Source organism: Manis javanica, chromosome 11 (assembly GCF_040802235.1).
Source record: "Manis javanica isolate MJ-LG chromosome 11, MJ_LKY, whole genome shotgun sequence".
Lineage (NCBI taxonomy): Eukaryota > Metazoa > Chordata > Mammalia > Pholidota > Manidae > Manis > Manis javanica.
The window spans coordinates 91,484,597-91,503,190 of record NC_133166.1 but is presented as its reverse complement, the minus strand read 5'-3'; the positions used below and the strand labels follow the sequence as shown (position 1 = coordinate 91,503,190).

The 18,594-nt window shown below is 38.3% G+C and overlaps 2 protein-coding genes across 5 annotated transcripts in view; one reads left to right on the top strand and one right to left on the bottom strand.

Annotated features, from left to right (window-relative positions):
• The window catches only part of RGL1 (ral guanine nucleotide dissociation stimulator like 1), a 234,359-nt gene extending 225,370 nt beyond the window's left edge, over positions 1-8,989 (bottom strand). For 2 of the 4 annotated variants that reach the window (XR_012122837.1, XR_012122836.1), the window contains exon 1: positions 8,541-8,972. The gene's annotated coding sequence lies outside the window, so the exon portion shown is untranslated. Of the gene's footprint in view, positions 1-8,540 lie in introns of all 4 variants that reach the window. The other 2 variants (XM_073216886.1, XM_073216884.1) reach the window with 2 other exon arrangements.
• A 192-nt stretch (positions 8,990-9,181) lies between these two features.
• Positions 9,182-18,132, top strand: ARPC5 (actin related protein 2/3 complex subunit 5). Its single transcript, XM_073216888.1, has 4 exons — positions 9,182-9,520; positions 11,738-11,809; positions 13,901-14,077; positions 16,766-18,132. The coding sequence occupies exons 1-4, from the start codon at positions 9,377-9,379 to the stop codon at positions 16,826-16,828; spliced, it is 456 nt and encodes a 151-aa protein (XP_073072989.1). The 5' UTR covers positions 9,182-9,376; the 3' UTR covers positions 16,829-18,132.
• The last annotated feature ends 462 nt before the right edge of the window (positions 18,133-18,594 follow it).

Below are 18,594 nucleotides of genomic sequence, written 5' to 3'. Positions count from 1 at the left end.
CTGAGTTCAGTCTTTCCCAGCTCAGACCTCTCCCTCCTGAGAAGAATGGTACATGAGAATCTCCAAAGGCTCCTTCCATCACACACCATGGAAAACCCAAGCCACTCTACTTGGGTTTCAAGGCTCCTCCTCCACCTTTCTGATGCCCTGTCTCACTAGCAAAATTGTAAGTTGCTATAAGTCAAGCACCATCCTTCTCTCCACTTGGTTTTCCCTTCCAATCCATCTTTCACAGAATCCAGGCAACATGTAGTAGCAAGGCTGTGAATCTACACCTCAGTAACTTCACCAGTCACTACTCCCCAACACATTCCTTCTGCATTTCAGCCAACTGCCTGCTTAGCATCCATTCCACCTTCTTCTGATATAGCTCCCAATGCACAGTTTATTTTACTTCCCTTCTTTCTGACCCCCTTTTTTTTACCAGTGCATATTGATACCTCTTAAAATCTTGTTCAAAACACACTTCTAGGAAGTGCTACTTGACTAACCCTCTAAGTGTGTATATTAAAGCATTTTGCTATGTTTAACTAATTTACATTTGCTGCCTCACTCCCCTCTCAGAAATATGTGAAGATGCATTACAAGAAAAATGTACATTCATTTCTAACTTACAACTGTTTTTTTCTAAATATATGTAAAAAGGAATGCAAAGATAAGATAGTTCTGCCATTAGAAGAAAAAAACTTAAAGCACAGAATTAGCCATGCAGAAGAAGAAGGAGAGGAGGAAAGAAAGAAAAGAAAAATGTTAGAATATAAATTTCTATTGTGATTAAAAGAAATATGAATAAAACTTTTAAAGAAATTTCTATTGTTAACCTGAAAATTTTTATCAAATTATTGACATGTAAAATTGTATTTTTGGTATATAGTAATTACTCTTCAAAGAGACACTATTAAAGTTTATTAGACCATGAAATCATATGTTTATAATTTGGAATGTAGAGTTTAAAACACCCCAATATGACAATTCAGCATCTCTGATCATTACAAAAGTATATCCAGGTGGACAAGTTGGCTAATGGCACTGGCGAGTCTCAGGGGCTTTAGGATCCAATCTGACGCTTCTTACCAGGTTCGCTAATGACACCCCACAACAGGAGAGACCTGCCCACTTTGAGGATTCCTCAAACAAAAAAAAAATAGATCCAATTAGTTGTCATGAAATCTGTCTCCAAAGTGGTCAAGAAGACCGTAATTATCAAGCACAAAGGATCCAGCTAGAAACATAGTCTGAAATCTATAATGAATTCATATTTCAAATGTAAACTTGGATATCAATGGTATATAGCGAAGGGAGAAATGTTGCCAGAACCACAGTGGGAAAAAAATGTACTTTTGGCATTAGTTTTTGTACTGGTTGGGTGAGACTGGGGTTAAGAAGAAGAATGTTTCTGACAAGTCTCCAGTCCAGGCCAATATAGTCAAGCCTTTGACGAGAAACTATTAAGAGACCATAAAGATACATGGCTCGAGGCAAGTAGTCTCTGTTTTCTCTTCTTGCTTACCTCACAAAAAGTCCTTGGTCATGCCGGGCTAACCCAGGGATTTAGGGAAGGAGAGAAGTTAGAATGTTCCAGCTCTCTGCAGCTAACTGGCCAGGTGACTACTACCACACACATGGAAATCCCAATAAAGGAAACATAAGCCAATAAATTAAAGCAGCTAGTGGTGTGATAATCTAAAAAAAAGCAAGGCAGGGATATCCCAAGAAAATGAAGAGGGAGGGAGAAGGGAGTGATTTCCTGGTGAATCTACGATGGTCCAGGATTTGACTCTCCACTTTGTAAGCTCAACTACCTACTGAGTCAACACAGAGAAATGTTTTTTTTAACTGCTGGTAGATATGGATTAGCAAAGTTCCCAAGACCGACATGTAAAAGCAGAAAACTAAATAACTGATTTCCAGTGAGACTGACAGCTGGATATGCAATCAGATATTCAAGTTGTCCAACCTAAGCAGTCTCTCCATGTAGATGAGCCAGATGAGAAGCCAAGGTGCCATCACAAGGTTGCTTTGGGGACTAGAGGAGTTCATTATATGATTCACTCTGCTTGCCAGGGAAAGACACCTGCCACTTGGAATGAAATGGTGGGACAAGCACAAGGTCACCTGTGCCCTGGACAGTGTTTTGGCCAAGACAGTAAGAGACAAGATAAGCCTCAATAACCAATTCCTGTGATGACCAGTATAGAGTTTCTGTAGATTAATGTTTCATCAAGTTACTTAATCCAGCTGGCCTGGGAGCAAATCTTACCTCTTTAAACTGCCATCACATACCTTTTTTGATTCATAGTGTATGTAATCCAAAAGGTTTAACTCACAGAACAGAATGTTATTCATCTTATTTCCAAGGGTTTAAGGAAAGCTGCATGGTAACCTACACTAATTAAAAAATATTATTATTACCACCTAGCATTTAATGAGAGCTCTATGTCTGGCACTTTTATAAGCACTTCTGTGTATTAACTCATTTAATCCTCCCAATAATCCTATGAGGTAGGTATTATTATAATACCTATTTTACAAATAAGGAAACTGTGACACAGAGAGCTTAAGTAACTGCTCAAGTGTAAAGGCTGAGCTGAGAGTCAAACCCAGAGGTCGAGCTCCACAATCCATGTTCTTAATCGCTATGCTTTAATGCATCTCAAATAACAATGTGGACTCACTACAAAGCCTGGCAAAATCAATATCCATTTACTACCGGTCCTGCACCTTTCCTGTAATTCTACTCAAACCATTGTACCGATCAGTATCCTCCCTGTGGGAGTTAGGGAGGCTGTGCTAGGGTGTGCTAGGGTGGAGAACTTAAGTCTAGATCCCAGAGTTTGAGTACCCTCTCCACCCCCATTCCTTGTTATTTGGACTTTTTACCAAACATAAGTCCTGATATTATCTTATCTTGATGTCCCTGACTCTCAGAGATGTACCAAATCAAAGACCTAAGGCAATGGAATATTGTTTTATTACCCTATTCAGTTAATCAAGTGGAATTGGTTCCTCAAAAAATTTACAAGAGAATTACCATATGATCCAGCATTCCCACTTCTGGCTAAATACCCAAAAGAATTGAAAATTGGGTCTCAAAGAGATATTTGTACACCCATATTCATAGCATAATTATTCATATGTGTGTGGGTGTGTATATATATGTATATATTGTATATATATGTATGTATACATGCACACACAGGAATATTATTCTCCATTGAAAAAGGAAGGAAATTCTCATTCATGCTACCACATGGATGAATCTTAAGGACCTCAAACTAAGTGAAATAAGCCAGTCACAAAAAGACAAATATTGTTAACAACAAAGCAAAACTAAAGGAAAAAAACAGCAGCAGACTCACTCCAAGAAGGGACTAGCAGTTACCAAAGGGAAGAGGGTGGGAAAGGCGGGTGGGGAGGGAGGGAGAAGGGGATTAAGGGGCACTATTATTAACATACATAACATAGCGGGGCACAGGGAAGGCAGAATAGCACAGAGAAGACAAGTAGTGACTCCACAGCATCTTACTCTGCTAATGGACAGTGACTGCAGTGGGGTGTGGGGAGAGGACTTGATAATGTGGGTGAATGTTGAAACCACAATTTTGCTCACGCAAAACCTTACTAATATCGTATATCAATGATACCTTAAGAAATATATATATATATATGGGAAAAAAAGACAAATACTACATAAAGTACCTAGAGATGTGAAATTAACAGAAACAGAAAGTAAAATGTTGGTTGTCAAAGCCTGACGAGTTATTGTTTAAGGGGTGAAGAGTCTCAGTTTTGCAAGATAAAAAGAGGTCGGGAAGTTGATGGCTTACAACAATGTGAACATACTTAACACTACTTACCTGTACATTTATAAATTTTTAAGGTGGTAAATTTCATGTTATGTGTATTTTGCCACAATTTTTAAAAATTAATGAATTATTAATCAAAACCTACAGATTTCCTTATATACCAAAAAGAGTGACATCTTTTATGGTAGGCTAAATATTAGGTAACAGGCTGTATGTCTAGTCTGAAAATACTGAGATAAGGTGAGGAAAGCACATAGGAATATCTGAAAAACAAATATCTTTTTAAAAAATCATTACAATAACAAGATTTTTTTAAGTTCACAATTGACAGTTCATTACAAGCTATTGTGAGGGTTATTTAGAGCCTGATACTTAGTTCTATCCTTATTTTTAGCACAAGGTAAGTAGTATACTGAGGAATAATGAGAAAGATGTATTGAAAGTAGAGAGTGTTAATTAAAAGCACAAATTTGAAATGTGACAGGTGTAATTCCCATAAGTCTGCTGCTTGCTAGGTGAGTACGTGGGCTGAGTTACATTCATAAAGTAGGAAGGAATCTAGAGCTACTCTGAGAATAAAATAATATAAGTAAAGAGCTTATCTACCAAGTGTCTAATGCACAATAAACATTCATGAAGTGCTTGCTATTATTAGTAAAATATTAACAAAATAAAGATAGACAGTAGAAAAGATGGGAATTAGAGGACCTTTCAAATTTTATCAAAACTGTAAGTCTGAGATGGCTATTTTCTATAAGAAGTAAAGATATGTTGTTAGAATTCATGACAATCAGTTTATGGGGAGAAAAGTATGTTGATGTTAATATTGTATTTAAATAACTAATAATAGTATTGAAAAAAGTATGTCCATGGTCATGAAAGACACTGAAATAATTGTAAGAAAATGTTTTGTGCAACTTCTTGCCCATAAAGTGTCAATCTAGATAAAACGCATGATATACTAGGAAAATGCAAATTCTAAAATTGACTCAAAAGATAAAGAAAACCAAATAAGTCAATAACCACAGAAGATAAAAATGATTAAAGATCTGCTTCTATAAATGGGAGCATGTCCAGATAATTCTGGAGGCACATTCCATAATTTTCAAAGAAAAAATAGCATGGTATTTTCTATTATTCAAACCAATTCCAGAGCACAGAAAAAAGGAAGAGAATTTTCTCAATTCTTCCTACAAAGCTAGACTAACTATAATATCAAAACCAGACAGAGATAGCACAAAGAAATAAAACTATGGACCTATCTTACTTATACATATAGATTCTGAAATCATGTAAACAAAATATAAACTAATCAAATGTAGCAACTAATTAAAACTGTAACCAGAGTTTACTCTAGAAATGTGGGAATGGTTCAGCACAGAAAAATACATATAATTCACTATATTCATAAATTAAGAAAACAAAAATTAAAAGCTTTTTATCATTAGATCCCCCAAAAAGCATTTGATTATTTCAGTAGTTACTCCTAACAATCAAAAAGCAATAGGCAATATAAACTGATAAAATAGCAAAGAGATTTCCATTAAAATAGAAACAAAGAAGAGAAGCCTATCACCCAATTTTTCAACACTGTTTTAAAGAGTCTAGATAGTGCAGTAAGTAAATAAAAGGTGATATAAATATTGGCAGAGAAGATGAAGATTATTATCTCAAATATTATGAATGTATACTGTGACAAAAAAAGTAACCTTAAAAAACAGCTAGCATTAAAAAGGTTACAGTAATGAGAAAGAATACAGAATAAATAAATTTAAAAACCCACAGTTTTCTTATTATCTATGAAACTATAGGTAAAAAAAATTAAATAGAAAAGGAGTCCCATTCACCATAGTGTTTAACACACAAAGTTTATTCTTTCATTAAGCACTAAATGTTTTTCCTGAGACAAGAGTACAGATTAAATGTTTTAATCTTTGAAGTACTAACATATAAGTAAATAAAGATCCCATTGTAAAACTGTTCACCCTATCTACTTCAGTGTATAATCATAAAGTTATGTAAAATTAATCACAAGAAAAAACTTGAGGTCTTGAAGTCTGGTGGTTTCAACACAGAACCAGATCATTTGGGTATTAAGTGCAAGCATTAAACTGTAACATAGTCTATGAGTAAATGCTAAAAAAATCTTTTTATATTGTAGTAATTACTTTACTAGAGAACAGTGCTATTAAGGCATCATTACCATGAATTTTCCATAAATGAAATTTTCTTATTTGTTTTATATTTATAATACATGCTTGGCATATTTGATTAACACTAAATTCACTTCCACTTCAAATAATAAAAACAATAGTGCCATACTGCTGGAGTCAATGTGTTTGTTAAGTATTTAGTGGCAAGTCTGGAGAAAAGATGTATATAATAACTAGAATACTTGACTGAAAAGGAAGACCTACTATAGGTAGTTTTATCAAAATCCTTTCTAACTAAAAGATCCTTCACTCTCTGTATCACCACAGAAAATATGAAGGCGCTACATACTATTATGCAGCATTAACCTTGAGAAAATTCGATTCAGTCTAACTTTAATACTGAACCAAACCAGGTTATTTGCACAATAAACAAAATGTATTAAAACCTTATGGAGCCCTTATTTCAGGGATAAGCACTCATTATGAAAATTAAAATAGGGAGAACAGTATTACCTAAATTAAATACCATGATTAACATAAAAAATTTGTAGTTTGCAAGAAAATGGAATAATGTATGTTTTCTAATCAAAAGATAATTGAGGACAGGTTTCACACACACACACATTTCCCTAAAGTTTTATAAAGATTTACCTATTAATTAAAGGGAGTAGGGGTGTAGTTAATGTGTCATTAAAAAATACTCATCTCTAAATATGATTCCAAAATTAATTTATCTAATTATTAATTCATTGCATAGAAACGTGTTGAGTACCTACTATATACTAGGTGCTAAGCCTTGTGAGACGATAAAAAATGCAGCATTGGAAAGGACATTTTTCACATTATTACATCTCAAATGTAATATGCATTATGCCACTGAGAATTATATTTAACACATTTAATATACAGAGCAAAATTCTAAGCAATCAGAACAATTATACCCTTGAGCAACTCAATTTTTTAAATTCCCCTCACTATTCCCTTAAGTTCATCTCTACCCTGAGATTTTTTTCAGTTCTAAAACAGGAGAAAAAAAAATTTCCTAAATAAGACCTAATGTGAAACAATAGAGATGTAAAAGCAGGGTGTATTAGCTCTGAATCCTTGTTTCCACTGTTCTCAATAGTGTTTGTTTCTAATGCTCAATTTTCTCTTCAAAGAAAATCTTTATTTAGAAGAACAAAAAGTACAATCATCATTAGTACCTAAACATGTATATTGTTTAGCTCTTATTAAAGTCAGCTAAAGATTGAAACTGAGAAAAAAAGTTGAAACAAATCTTTATTCTGTTATATAATGCCATTCACCATAGTAATGACCTAATACTTCAGTATATGACTTTTTAAAATAAATAACTACCACTGCTATCACCTAAATGATGTATCTTCTAGAAGGGTAATTCAATTAGGAAAAGAAAAATGCCATAAATGCTTCTTCCTCCCAAGAAAAAAGAATGCGTTTCATTTATGAGGGAACTTTGTCTCTCTCTATATATATATATGTGCACATATATGTATACATGTAAGTCCAACAAAGGTTTGTTTTTGAGACCTCCCTCTTCTTACTGATTTCTTCTTCTCAGTGTAACTCTCACACTGTATTGGCTTCCACATTTTATCAATTCATCAATGAATAACCGAGTACCTGAATGCATTGAGTACCTTCCACATGCTTAGCTTTATGTCAGATGTAAAGAAACATTCAAAAGAATTATAAGATAGTTTTTGCCCTCTAGAATCATTCCATCTCTTCCAGGGGCAAGATAAGACACTGTGTATCTTTAAGCAATTTATAAACTAGTGCCAAAATTGACAGTACAGGTAACATGCTTTTTACGTTTACATTGAATTTTGGTCTTCCAAGCACTTTCCTGTATTTAATCCTCAGAACAATCTTGTGAAGTACACATTATTGGTCCCACTTTAGCAATGAGGAGCCTCAGATTCAGAATTTTAAGTGGCATGCCTCAATCAAACAGATTATGAGTGGAAGAGTCAAGCCTCAAGCCAGGATTTCTGATTCTAAGTCCAAAGCTCTTTTTAATATAGTACCAGAAACCAAGGATTGGGGTACTTAACAGGGCAACAAACGGCCTTATTCTAGAGGTGGAATCAAACTAGACCTACTAGGATGTCAGGAAACCATACAGCCATCTAAGCAATATCCAGTCAATGCCCAGGTTAATTTTATTCTGCAAATAGGTATAGCTCAGTGTTATACACACAGCACAGCTCCCATTTCCTTAGGCTTAATGCCTTTGCCTCCTCAATAAGAGCTTTGCTCTCAGACATGTAGATGTCAGATACAGCAAAAAGCTGGCCTCGGATAATCATATAAATCTTAAATCACAAATATAAATCTTTAAGGTCTGGTTTCTATTAATCCTCACACATTGTGCTTCCCCTTAGCACCAGAGAGCAGAACTCGCCCTTACCTTTTCCAGCATTCTTGTTCCAAACAACACTTATTTTAAGATGTTAATGATTGACCCTACCCCAAATTCCACAGGTTCACCCTAGTTTTGCCACCCGACCCCAGTCCCTGCCCAGACACCTCCCGCCCCTCCCAGTGGATTTAATACCTAGTTCAGGTTCTGCAGCTGCGGTCGCTATGCTGTCACACAGCACTGATAGATATGACCTTTCGACTCCGTCCTTGGGGACCTCCCACTGGCCACGCGGGGTAGTTCCAACCCTGGAAAGGGTTCTGGGCTCGAGAAAGCAAGCCACCGGCGCACTGTCCGAAGTGATTCTCTGACAAGTAGAAAGACGCTAGACGCCCGCGTGCATCACTCCGCCCCATACTCCTGCCGACTGCAGGGCACTTGGTCCGGCGACCAGTCCATCGCACCCCACAGGTAAGTCCGGGTCAGCCGGACCTCATACAGGTCCTCGATGACAGGTCGCTGGTGGCGGCAGCAAAAGGCACGGCCACCCGCCCCCAGTGCCCATCGCCGCCAACCTAAGACCCCCGTAGACCGGACCGCAGAGAAGCGTTTCTATGGAAACCCCGGGGACCACGTGAGGCGCCCGGACAACCAATTGCGTCTTACCTCTGCCGCGGCACCCCTTTCCGCCCTCCCTTCTGCCCCGCCTCCTCCCGCCCCCGCCTTCTTCGCTCCGCCCCGCCCCTCTGCGGAGAGTTTGCGCATGCGCACTGCGTCCGGCGCGCGCTCTCGCTCGTTCGCGCTCCCGGGGGAAGCGACGGGGCGGTGTGGGTGGCTGGAGCTGAGCTGGCTCGCGGAAGGAGGAGCGCGGCGAGCGCGCACGCCCAGAACAGCCCGAGCCCCGATTGCAGGCGACGCCCCAGAGCGGAAGAGGGAAGTGAGGGCCCCGGGCTGCGGGCTCCTGCCGGGCTGGGCTGTACTGAGGAAGAGGCGCACCCAGAGGAGGCCTTCGCTGCCGGTCCGGATCCGGGATGTCGAAGAACACGGTGTCGTCGGCCCGGTTCCGGAAGGTGGACGTGGATGAGTACGACGAGAACAAGTTCGTGGACGAGGAGGACACGGGCGATGGGCAGGCCGGGCCCGATGAGGGCGAGGTGGACTCCTGCCTGCGGCAATATCCTTGGATTCTGGCCGCCGCCGCCTCTGGGTTGACCGGGCGGAACGGGCTACTCCCGGGGCCGGCGCGGAGCTGCCCCCAGCAGCCCTCGGCTCGAACCCGTCTCTGCGGGGTGCCGCTTCCTGAGAGGGCAGGGGGCTCCCCGATTTCCGACCCCGTCTCCCTGAGGCCTCAGGGTTGCGCCCTCGGGAACTTGCCCTTCCTAGCGCGCCCTCCACGCCCCCGATTCCTCAGGTTGCGCCCGGAGTTCTGCCTCCCAGGAACTGGCTGTGCCGACCGCGCCCTCGCGGCGCTGGGGGAGGCATCTGGTGCAGGGCGTTTAAGGTTTCCTCCCCAGAACGGTATCTATACTAGGGTCCCATTAACTCCAGAAATATGTGCTTGGGAGGATTGGACGATTTTCTTTAGTGATTTTGTTTTGGTTGTGTTTGGTAGCTTTAAGATAGTTTATTCCTTGCCGGGAGAGACGGACACACTTTGCAGAGTTGAGGCCCTCTGTCCTTTCAGCCCGTGGGCTTCCCCCGAGAAAAGGGCTTGGCAAAATATAGGTTGCACACAGCATTTGTTAATCGGGTGAAGGGGAGTGAGTACAAAACAACCGAAACTCCAGAAAGGGAAGCTTGAAACCTTTCACCTGCTAAGCAAAGGACACTAGAAAGAAGACGGGGAATTCATAAGGAGAATCCCTGGAAATATTTAAAATAAACCCCAATGAATAAAATAGAAGATGAGTCACTTGTACAAAGCAGAATCATTTTTGTAATCCACAAATCGTTTCCATTTTAATTTAAATGTGGTTGTCAGTTTGAGTTTGATTTTTGCATATTTGAATATTCATAACATCATTTGCATCAGATCTTTTTTTTAAAACGATGTAAATGTTGCAATAACAGATTCACTCATTTATAATCTTGGGCGTATTTATAAGATTAGGTGCTTTAAACTCGTTCTTCGTCAACGTCCTATTAAGTTATAATGGGAAAGTATATGAGTGAAAATATTTGGTAGCAACTATATTTGGTCTTAAAGGCACCTAAAATACAGCGTCAAACATTTATCAACATACAGCTGTTTCTTTGATTTCTGCATTTTCAAAATGAGCTGTTACTCTTTTGCATTACATAAATATGTAAACTTTTTGCATCTTAAAAATGAGCCAGTCTACAAAAGACAAGCTTCTCTAGAAGTCCACTAAGGCCTAAAAATAACAGCTTAGCACCAACCATACGTTTTCTTCTGTCAAACCTTTTTTCTTCATGACCCGTGGTGAACATTATTCTGTCTAAAAGCATTCATTGTGATGGATCAGTGTTTTGTAAAACTAACATATTAGGTAATGTGTGATGACTCTTAAAATGGTGCTTCTGTATCCATATAATAGATCTGATATTTAATCAGTTCATCTGAAAATGTAAGATAATCGTCTCCTTACTCTTGTTACCACCAGAAGAGAGAAGCCCTTCCTGCTCAGGCGCTGCAGATGGAGGAACAAGTAAATTCTGTGTGGTTTTCCTTTTAGGGGAATGACTACATTCTGACAGTCTGATTGGCTTTCCTTGTCTCTATTTGCTAACTAACTGGTGCTTTCAAATGGACTACAGATAATAGATATGGCGTAAGACAATTTGAATAACCTTCATTCAAACAGGAGAGGAACTAACCCAAAACACAAAAATGAAGCTGCCACCTAAGGGTCATTATTATATCTTTTAAAATGCCTCTTTTCATCAGTATTGAGAGATGACTATATTATTCAGATGGCTAGAGTAATCTACCAGTGTTTCAATTAATGTAGAATATAATTGAAGTAAAAGTTTGGTCTTTATTTTTCCAGTTGGATAAACATTTTGGTTGAGGATAAGCTGTTTCACCTGGGGTATGAGAATTCTAATACTGTATTTTAGAGTTTTTAAAATACCACTCTGGATAATATTTGCAGGTATCTTATGGGAAAATGAAAGGTTATCAAGTTCTTCATTTAATAATTAGGACCAACGATGAAACCATCTTTGCTTTATTATGTTCTGTTTTCAGTATTTTACCTTGATTGACACCCTTGAAACCAACGTGTTGAATTTTTTCAATATTGAACATAGGGACCATAGTAATTTTTCATTCTGTGCATGAAGTCATGTCTTAAGAACTAATGGTTCCTGGCAGTTACCATTTTTCCTGAGGGCTGCCTTTTGCTGGTATCTCCTTAACCTCTATCACAGGAAACATGACAGCTGCCCTACAGGCAGCTCTGAAAAACCCCCCTATCAACACCAAGAGTCAGGCGGTGAAGGTGAGTCACAGAGAACACCAGTCTCTGCTGTCTTAACATGCATACCGAAATCTTCTGTAGTGTCACCAAATCAACAAGTATTTTAACTATTTACTCTCTTTGACATGGAAGAGCTTACAGTGTAGTTAGGTAAAGATTTACATATGAAAAGTAGCACTTTAACACTGAGCAGTCATAGTGCTGTGTGGAGACACTAAGTTCAAATAACAGATCATTTTTGTGTTTTTAGAGGAGGCCACTTAGGTTGAATTTGAGCAGAGGCTTGAAGAGTAAGTAAAACTTATACAAAATAAACAGATTATACTTGCTAAAGGTCTTTTAAAATTAAACAAGTATTAAATATTTATTGCAGAGAACTCAGAGATGTTAGGGGATAAAAAGCTAATCATCCATAATCCCATCACCCAGAGAATAATTATTTCTGGTGTTATATATGCTTACGATTTTTCTGTGAGTGGTTTACTTTTTTAATAAAAATGGAATTTTATAGCCTACTTTTTCAGCAGTTTACATGAATGTCTGTCCTTGGCAGTAAGGTTATTTTTCTAAAAACATCTTTTCTAATGGCTGCATATACATGTACTGCAGTTTATACATACCAAAATGCTTTTGTCATATATTTAGATTATTGTCCTTGTATTCATGTAAACAGCACTAAAATGAACAGTTTCTGATAAACTCTTATATTATTTCCTTTGAATAAATTCCTAGAAGTGAATCATTAGAAAGCACATTTTTAAGGCATTTAATACACGTGATACTGCCATTTGCCCTTCAGAAAGGTTCTGTGATTTCTGTGCCCTGCAGCAGTCTTTCAGTAATTCTTAAGAGCCTATTTACTTACTGTTTAAAATGAAGCCCAGAGCATTGGTCGCAACGTAGCTATTCAGATATCCTAGGAGCCCCAAGAATCGCTGTAAATGAGTAGTAGAAATAACGTAAGTAAATGCATAATAACTCTCTAGGCAACATAACTTTTTACAAGAGGAAAAATTTCTTTGGTTTTTAAAAGTTCTGAGGAACGTCATTGAAATTTCAATTTTACCACCTTCTGTTTTTACATAGGTGGTTTTTTATCACAGTTTGTGGGTGGAAGATTATATAGCTCTAGATACAAGGTTATTTTCTAAATTGGGTAATTGCATGGTCTTTAAAATAGAGATAACAACAGGTGGTAAAAACATTCCATAAGTTCCTGACCAGTAGGAATGCCAAAGGTGTCACTTTGTCTTGAACAGAAGGAGAACCAAATTGTCAGAAGGGTAAATTAAGTGTTGACGGGTAAAAAAATAACTCTGCTATTGGAGCAGCCTTTTATCAAAGAAAAAAGATTACAAATGAAGATCACAGTATCTTAGATCTGTAATCACTTGAGTATAGATATAAAAGTAAGTTTTCTTGAAAAACTTAAATTTTTATTCATTAGTATTTCTGACAGGTGGTTCAATGTAGGACTGTAATTCAGTTTTCCTTGTTGGGGTATTTTCAAGGTCAAGAAGTAAAATTTAAATACTGATTTATTAAATTGGTAAATTATCACATCTATTTGTAAGCAGATCCTTCCAGCTCTGCCTTCAAATAAAAAATCTGTCCACTGCTGACCGCCACCAAGCTAGCCAAAACCAACCTACATATTATTGCAATAACTTCCTAACTGGTCTACCTGCTTCTCCCTTGTCCCCTGCCCCCAAACCCCCAGTTTATTCTCATCATTGGCCGCCAAAGTGATCCTGTTAAAGTCTAAGTTAGATTTTTCTCAGTGTTCCCAGAATGTTTCAACATCTTCCCTTTCTCTGAGCGCCAGCCAGAGCTCTCACCGTGGCCTGCGTGGCGCACGTGCCCTGTCTTCCTGCTCCCTCTGCGACGTCTGCCCTGCTAATGTACACTCTGCTTCGGCCGCCTTGGGTCTTTTTGCTGTTCCTTGAACTCACAGTGACATCACTTGTTCATTCCTCTGTCAGAATAACCTCAGCTACCCCCAAGGTTTCCTCTTTGAGGTCCTTTGGGTCTTTACTCAGATGTCACCCTCGCAGTGTGGCCTTCCTAAAACTGTAACCCCACACACCTGTTCTGTTATGTATTTACCCTTAGGACCGAGCAGGCAGCATTGTCTTGAAGGTGCTCATCTCTTTTAAAGCTAATGACATTGAAAAGGCAGTTCAATCCCTGGACAAGAATGGTGTGGATCTCCTCATGAAGTATATTTATAAAGGCTTTGAGAGCCCCTCTGACAATAGCAGTGCTGTGTTATTGCAGTGGCATGAAAAGGTAAGTTATGAATTATAAATCTGTATGACTGATTCCTTTATAACAATGACATCCTCTCTTACCTAAATAACTAGTTTGACTTCTTGGTTATACGTCATTGTTACTACAAATCAAATGCATGCAAGTCAAAGTTTAGATATATGCTCACTCACCTGGGTCTAAAGAGATTCTGATTTACAACACATATAACACTGATTCTGTAATGATTATTGTTCATTTAACATAATCATGAACTTTGAACTAAATCAAAACTTTGATGATGGCCAAAAGGTGTAAACAACCCAAATGCCTATTGACTGGTGAACAGGTAAAAGTGGTACATACACACAATGGAATATTACTCAACCAAAAAAAGGAAGTTCTGATACATGCTACAGCATGAATGAGCCTTGAAAACACTATGCAAAGTAAAATAAGCCAGCCACCAATGACAAATACTGTGTGATTCCACTTATATAAAATACCTACAATAGGCAAATGCATAAAGATAGAGATTAGGTTTCAGGGGCGAGGGAGAAGAGAGAAGAGTTATTGCTTAATGGGTACAGAGTTTCTGTTGGAGGTGATGGAAATGTATTGGAAATAGATAGTGGTGATGGCTGTACAATATTGTGAATGTAATTAATGCCACTTAACTGTACATTTAGTGATGGTTAAAATGGCAAATTTCACGTTACATGTTTAACCACAATTTAAAACAAGAAATTGAGGTGAGCTCCAGAATTAAATTTTTTTTCTGTTTTCATGCATTTTATTTTGCAACATAAGCAGATGCCAGTACACTATCCATCCAAAAAAAAGATGGCTAAGGGAAATTCTTAGCTTTAGGTAAAAACTTGGTAAAGTATTCTTTAATATCCAACTCTCGTATTATTCTGGTATAAACTTAATCTAGTCTTAAAATAGACCCAACCATAGGTAAGGGGTGTGTTCTCTGACGTCTTAATAATTCCCAAAATTCAGTGTTTCAGAAGCAATTGTGTGTGTATCTGAGTGAAAATACAGACTCAGAAAAGAATAGGTAGTAAAATTCGGTTTAGCCTTCGTCAGGCCACTTTATCCCTCTTACGCTTTTAAATAAAAAGAGCTAACATTTGTGGATAGGGTCACCATACTGCCCAGTTTCCTAAAACAGCCCCAGTTTATGCCTGTTGTCCCAACATAATTATGAGCAGTTCCCTTTTGCTCTAGAGTGTACCAATTTGGAGAATAATTTGCATGGTTATTCTATTCATGGAACACTTTCTGTTTACCAGTCGCTCTACTATAGTTTATGTTTCATTTAATCCTTATAGCAACCCTACAAAGGATATAAACATCTTAATCATCCTCAATTGACAGATGAAGTGCCAGCTTTAAAACCTAAGCGACCGACTTCCAGAATAGCCTCAGGATCACAGTAAACACTGATTGGGCACTTACTATATTCCAAGCACTTTATAAATATTAACTCAATCCTCATAAAACTAGTAGAAAACTTGCTGTTATTGCCTGAAGGTTTTGTTTATTACTGTATCCCCAGTGCCAGGGAAACTGAGGCACATGTTGTCTTCATTTCTTCCTAACATCACTCACCGATTTTTGCCAGTCTTACCTCCTGAACAATTCCCAGATCATCCACTGAGCTTCATCTCTAATGCAGCTGTTATTAGTATCTCTCCCAGTCTGTTGCTATAACTTCCTAAACTGGTCTCCTGGCTACCAGTTGTGTCTCCCTCAAATTTGTTCCCCACCCCATCACCCGAATGTTCTCTCTAAAATCCAAAACTGCTGTTATCAGAAGTCCATTTCCCAAGTCCCGCTTCATCTTCCATGTTGGTCTTATACTCCAGCAGTGAGCATAATAATGTGTTTTCCCTGAATACACCATGTTTCCCGGTATACTCTATACTGTTGCTCAGGATTTCTCTGCCTGAGTGCCTCTTTACCTTTTTATGTCAGTCTGTCACCTGCTTGTCCATTTAATGTGTCATTTTCTCCAGGAAGTCTTTCCTGACCATTCCACATTCCTCTATGCTTTCAGGTTGGGTATGTGTCCATCTTTTGTGCTTTTATATCACTCAGAGCATTGCTCTGTCATTTCATTATGGTATATTGGAGTGATCTGTGTATAAGTCTGTCTCTTCCCTGTAGACCAGAAGATGCTGTATTTGTTCCCTTTGTATCCCCAGGATTTAGCATGGTACCCCTTACACAGGTTTTTCCAACACAAAGCTCCAAATTCCTAATACTGAATCATGACTTCCAATTCTTCAAGGTGACGTCAGAGTTAAAGTTTCTAAGTCCTTAACTATTAAATAAAACATTCTTAGCTTTGAGGAAAGAAAATTTGACCAACTCTGACTAATGTAAATGGAATTGGGATGGTTGATCCCAGTTTGAATTTCTTCTTGGCAGTGCTGAGAATAAGAGCACAGAATGGATGTCCTGAATTTATATTTGAGCACCTTTTCTAAGAACGTTGTGCTACAGATCTGTAAGCACATGAGGGTAGGGACTCTGAAGGTTTTGTTTATTACTGTATCCCCAGTGCCAGGAACAGTGCCTGGGTCATATATAATAGGTGCTCAAGAAATATGTATGAAAATTAGTGAATTCAGGATCGATAGTTGCACACGTTCCTTCCTGAAGAAAAATGAATTGGCCCTTTATGATTCTGTCAGCATTTACATTTTGGTTTGTTTTTAGGCACTTGCTGCTGGAGGAGTGGGGTCCATTGTTAGAGTCTTGACTGCAAGGAAAACCGTGTAGCCCAGCAGGAACTGGATACCTCCTGCGGGTGTAGGAGTTGCTGGTACAAAGACCAAAACAACCAAATGCTCCCGCTGCCCTTTGGGTAGCATCCATTTCTCTCAGCTTTGCCTTCTCGCTTCCTTTTTCGTAACTAAAGAAAATTGCATATCAGTTTTCCTGTAATGAAAATTGGGATAATGTAGAGGACATGTTTCAGGAGGAGCGTTTTCATGCTTTCAAAAACTATATCAGTCACGTGTATACCAATCTGTATATAGTATAATTTACGTTCAAATGTAATTGTGCAATTTTTAACCCCTATTGGCCATTGTTTGTTTTATTTTTTCAGGTGTTTTGTTTTCTGTTTCAAGTTTTTGTTGTTTCATTTTTGACTAACCGTGAGAGATTTGAGGCCAGTTTCCTAACTTTGCTAGCCAGGAAGTGATCTTTATAAAAAATATGTATGAGAGACTGGCAGCTATTAACATTGCAAAACTGGACCAACTTCCCTTATTTAAGTAAAATATGTTTCTGAAACAAGTGGTGAGTGAACACCACTACCACATTCCAGCTTTGTTTCTGCTTGCCTCCAGATGATGTGCATTTAAGTATGCTTCTTTTATTCAGCATCCAGTAATCATGGCCTCTTGATTTCTATGTGGTCACCCAGGGTCCAGAGCAAGGAGTCTTGCTCTACACAAGTGTATCTACAAAATTACCAGAGCCTGTTTGGTATTAGCATAAAACTCTTGTTCCAATAATATGGCCCCATTTGGGGAAACTACTCCAAATCAGAAAAGATGTAGAAATGATGATGTTGTTCAAACTCTGGGCAGCCTCTTAATGAAATGCTATTTTCTTGAGAAATACGGCCACTGCCTTAGCCATTATGAGGTGTGTAACTAGTATTGAATATGCCCTATAAATGTCTCCAGTGTTCTTCAGGGTAATTGGGATCTCAAAAGATTTGGTTCAGATCCAAACACATTACATGTCCTGTATTTTAGCTCAGTGTTTTTTTTAAAAAAAGAAAATGCCACACAGCATAAAGTGTTTACTTCGTTGGACAAACCAAATCGGTTCTCAAAAATCGAGCGGTGCTTATAAAAAGTAGCTATTCATTAGCTCCAAAACAAACCACCTGAATGCATATGACCAAGAGGGAAACCAGCCTGCTTAGTATTTGCATTGGACACCAGTTTCATATCACTGACTTATGTGAACACTGGTGCAAAAATTCTATAAACTCTGCTGTTTTTGATACCTGCTTTTTGTTTTGTAAAAACAATGTTCAGAAAATAAAATGTCAGTGTTGAATAATTCATTTGTGTAACCCTTCTTTTAATATTTACGAATGTGTAGTTAATTAAGAGGAAAGAGTTCCTGTTTTACTAATTTGGTGCAAAGGGTTTATAAAACTATTTAAATAAAAAGTAGTGAAGAATAGAGTCATTAATGATGTTAGAGCATGAAGCCTTTGGAGTCATCCGTAGCCCTCAGGATCCCAACTGAACTCTTCTAGAATCACTGCCCAGAAACCTAGACTAGAATGTGCAAATTAGCCTGGCAGCTATGGTCATTTATTCCAGCTTCTAAACACTTTCTTACACTCAAATCTCTTTCCCTTACCTACTCACAGTAGCCTCTGTTTGCTTTCCCACTGCACCTGACCAGATTCCTGGCTTTAGAAACTTAGAGGCAGTTCAGAGGGCTGTGAATTAGAGAATCTAAGCAATAGGTAATAGAAGTAGTCAGTCATGTAGTTAGAGAATAAGCACTTAGAA